Source organism: Mandrillus leucophaeus, unplaced genomic scaffold (assembly GCF_000951045.1).
Source record: "Mandrillus leucophaeus isolate KB7577 unplaced genomic scaffold, Mleu.le_1.0 Scaffold215, whole genome shotgun sequence".
NCBI lineage: Eukaryota > Metazoa > Chordata > Mammalia > Primates > Cercopithecidae > Mandrillus > Mandrillus leucophaeus.
In genome coordinates this window covers 349,862-352,036 of record NW_012102199.1, presented here as the reverse complement: position 1 = coordinate 352,036, position 2,175 = coordinate 349,862, and the positions used below count along the sequence as shown (strand labels likewise).

At 63.2% G+C, this 2,175-nt stretch overlaps 1 protein-coding gene across 1 annotated transcript; it reads right to left on the bottom strand.

The window, feature by feature from the left end:
- Window positions 1–44: 44 nt before the first annotated feature.
- On the bottom strand, window positions 45–2,169 carry LOC105540089 (rho GTPase-activating protein SYDE1-like). Its single transcript, XM_011980576.1, has 2 exons — window positions 2,079–2,169; window positions 45–547 (listed from the first exon to the last, which is right to left on the bottom strand). The coding sequence occupies exons 1-2, from the start codon at window positions 2,164–2,166 to the stop codon at window positions 174–176; spliced, it is 462 nt and encodes a 153-aa protein (XP_011835966.1). The 5' UTR covers window positions 2,167–2,169; the 3' UTR covers window positions 45–173.
- Between the last annotated feature and the right edge of the window lie 6 nt (window positions 2,170–2,175).

The window sequence follows — 2,175 nt, the reverse complement described above, 5'->3', positions numbered from 1 at the left end:
GCTGGTGCTCCCCTGAAGGGAAGGAGTGTGATGCTGGTGCTCCCCTGGGGGGAGGGAGTGTGAGGCTGGTGCTCCCCTGAAGGGAAGGAATGTGATGCTTGTGCTCCCCTGAGGGGGAGGGGGTGTGAGGCTAGTGCTCCCCTGAAGGGAAGGGATGTGAGGCTGGTGCTCACCTAGGGGAAGGAGATGTGAAGCTTGTTCTTACCTTGGGGGGCCAGGCCCTCTGGCTCAGCTGAGCCTGGCTGTGGCCCTGGGGGCTCAGGTGCTGGAGGTCTGGGGTCTTCCTCAGGGATGGGGTTGTACCAGATCTCGCCCGCGGGCTCTCCACTGCCAGGTACCCCAGGCCCTAAAGAGGTGTCCTCAGCTGGCTTGGCCCCACCCAGCACCCATCGGCGGCTGCTGGGCTCCAGGCTTTGCAGGTAGGCCCCCCGTGCAGGGCTCCTTGATGCCTCAGGGCTGGGGGGCCCCTCTGCTCCGGCCTGGGACCCTTCGGGAGCCTGGGGCTCTGGCTCTGGAGGGCTGGGCTCTGGGCGCTGGGCTGGGCGGCCTGGTGGAGAGCAAGGGGAGTGAGACCCAGCCCCTCACTTCCTGCAGAGCAGCCCTGTGCAATTGATCAGTGGGTGGGATGCTGTGTACAGCCCTGGCCCGCCCCTGATAAGTCACTGTTCCTTGGATCCTGCTCTTTTGGTTGGAATAGGCAGCCACAGGCTAGTGATCTCGGTTATCAGCTTAGAGCGCCCCCTACTCAATCCCTGACATCCCAAAAGGGGACTCCGTCCCTGCAGCCTCAGGGTTCTAAGTCAGGCTTCCTGGGGCCCGTAGGTACTGCGTTCCAGTCTCCACTTCCTCTCCCCTCTCAATAACTGTGGCATGGAGCTTTGCACTTGTGTGGCCTTGGGCAAGTCGCTTCCCTCTCTGAGGCTCAGTATCCTCCTGTGAAATGGGGGGATGTGATTCCCATGTCCAGGGAGGCTTCCAGGAGCCTTCTGGAAAAGTACACAGCCCACAGCAGGCACTACGTGCTCAGGAGTGAGGAGCTGGGTTCTCTATTCCCTGCAGCACAGTCACTCCCAGTCCCCTGCCCTTTTTACCCTCCCTCCTGTCTTCCAAACTCTGTCGCCATCCTGGGATGGGCCCTTGTCCTTCAGCCCAGGCCAGGCCCCCCAGGCTTAATGCCTTGGGACTTCCCCTTCCCTCCCTCCTCTCCTCTCTCACGTCCTGGGCTGTTTCCTGTGTGTGTTTGTATTTGGGCATCCCTGTCCCTTCTCCCTGCCCTGGGAACCTTGGGAATCTTTGGGAAGGCCTGGGGGGAAGGGGCACGTCCATGGAATGGTCTGGCCTTCCTCCTTTAACTCCTTCCTTCCTCGGTCCCCCTATCCCACGCAGCTGTTTCTCTAAGGTCTTTACTTGCTACCCTGCTGAACTCCTCCTCTGGTCACCTCCGATGTCTACCCTCTAGGGTCTCTATTGGTAGCAAAGCCCAAAGAGCTGTTTAAGTCACCGGCCCTGGGCACATTACCCCATTGCTCCGTGCCTCAGTTTCCCCATCTGTATAAAGGGCACAGTTTCCTGGGGCTAAGGCAGGCGCAGTTGCAGTCACCGGTTAGTAGGTGGGAGGTAGAGGGCGGCAGCTACTCTGATTGACGGGCCGCCCCTCTCTCCTTTGCAGGAGTGCACCCCTCATCTCCCATCCTGCGCCTCCAGGGCTTCCGATGCCCCTTGCCCAGCCTGACTGGGCCCCAGTGTCCCGGCCTCCCAGCCCCTCCTCCCCTCCACCCTCCAGGCCCTCAGTCGCAGCCCCATTTCCTGTCGTGGGCGAGGCCCCCTCCTGGGCCTCCCAAGGAGCCCGCAGCGCTGGCATCCTCGGCCAGCTGCACATAACGGTCCGTGCCCCCCTCCCTCCCAGTCCCTTCCTTCCAGGACCCCTACCCTCCCCTGGCTGGAGGCACCGCAGTCTGCAGCGGGGTGCGGGGGGCTCCCCCTGATCCCCCCCACCGTCTGTCCTCGGGGCCCTGGGACCCCGCTCCTAGGCCGGGCGGGGCTCGGCGCCCTCTCTTCCCCCACGGATCTCCGCTCACCGCGCTCCTTGGCGTCCGACTTTTTCCGGGGAAGTTTCTCCCGGCCCCGCAGGCGGGAGAAGGTTTTCCTGAGTAGCGGCTCGGCCATGCTGCGGCC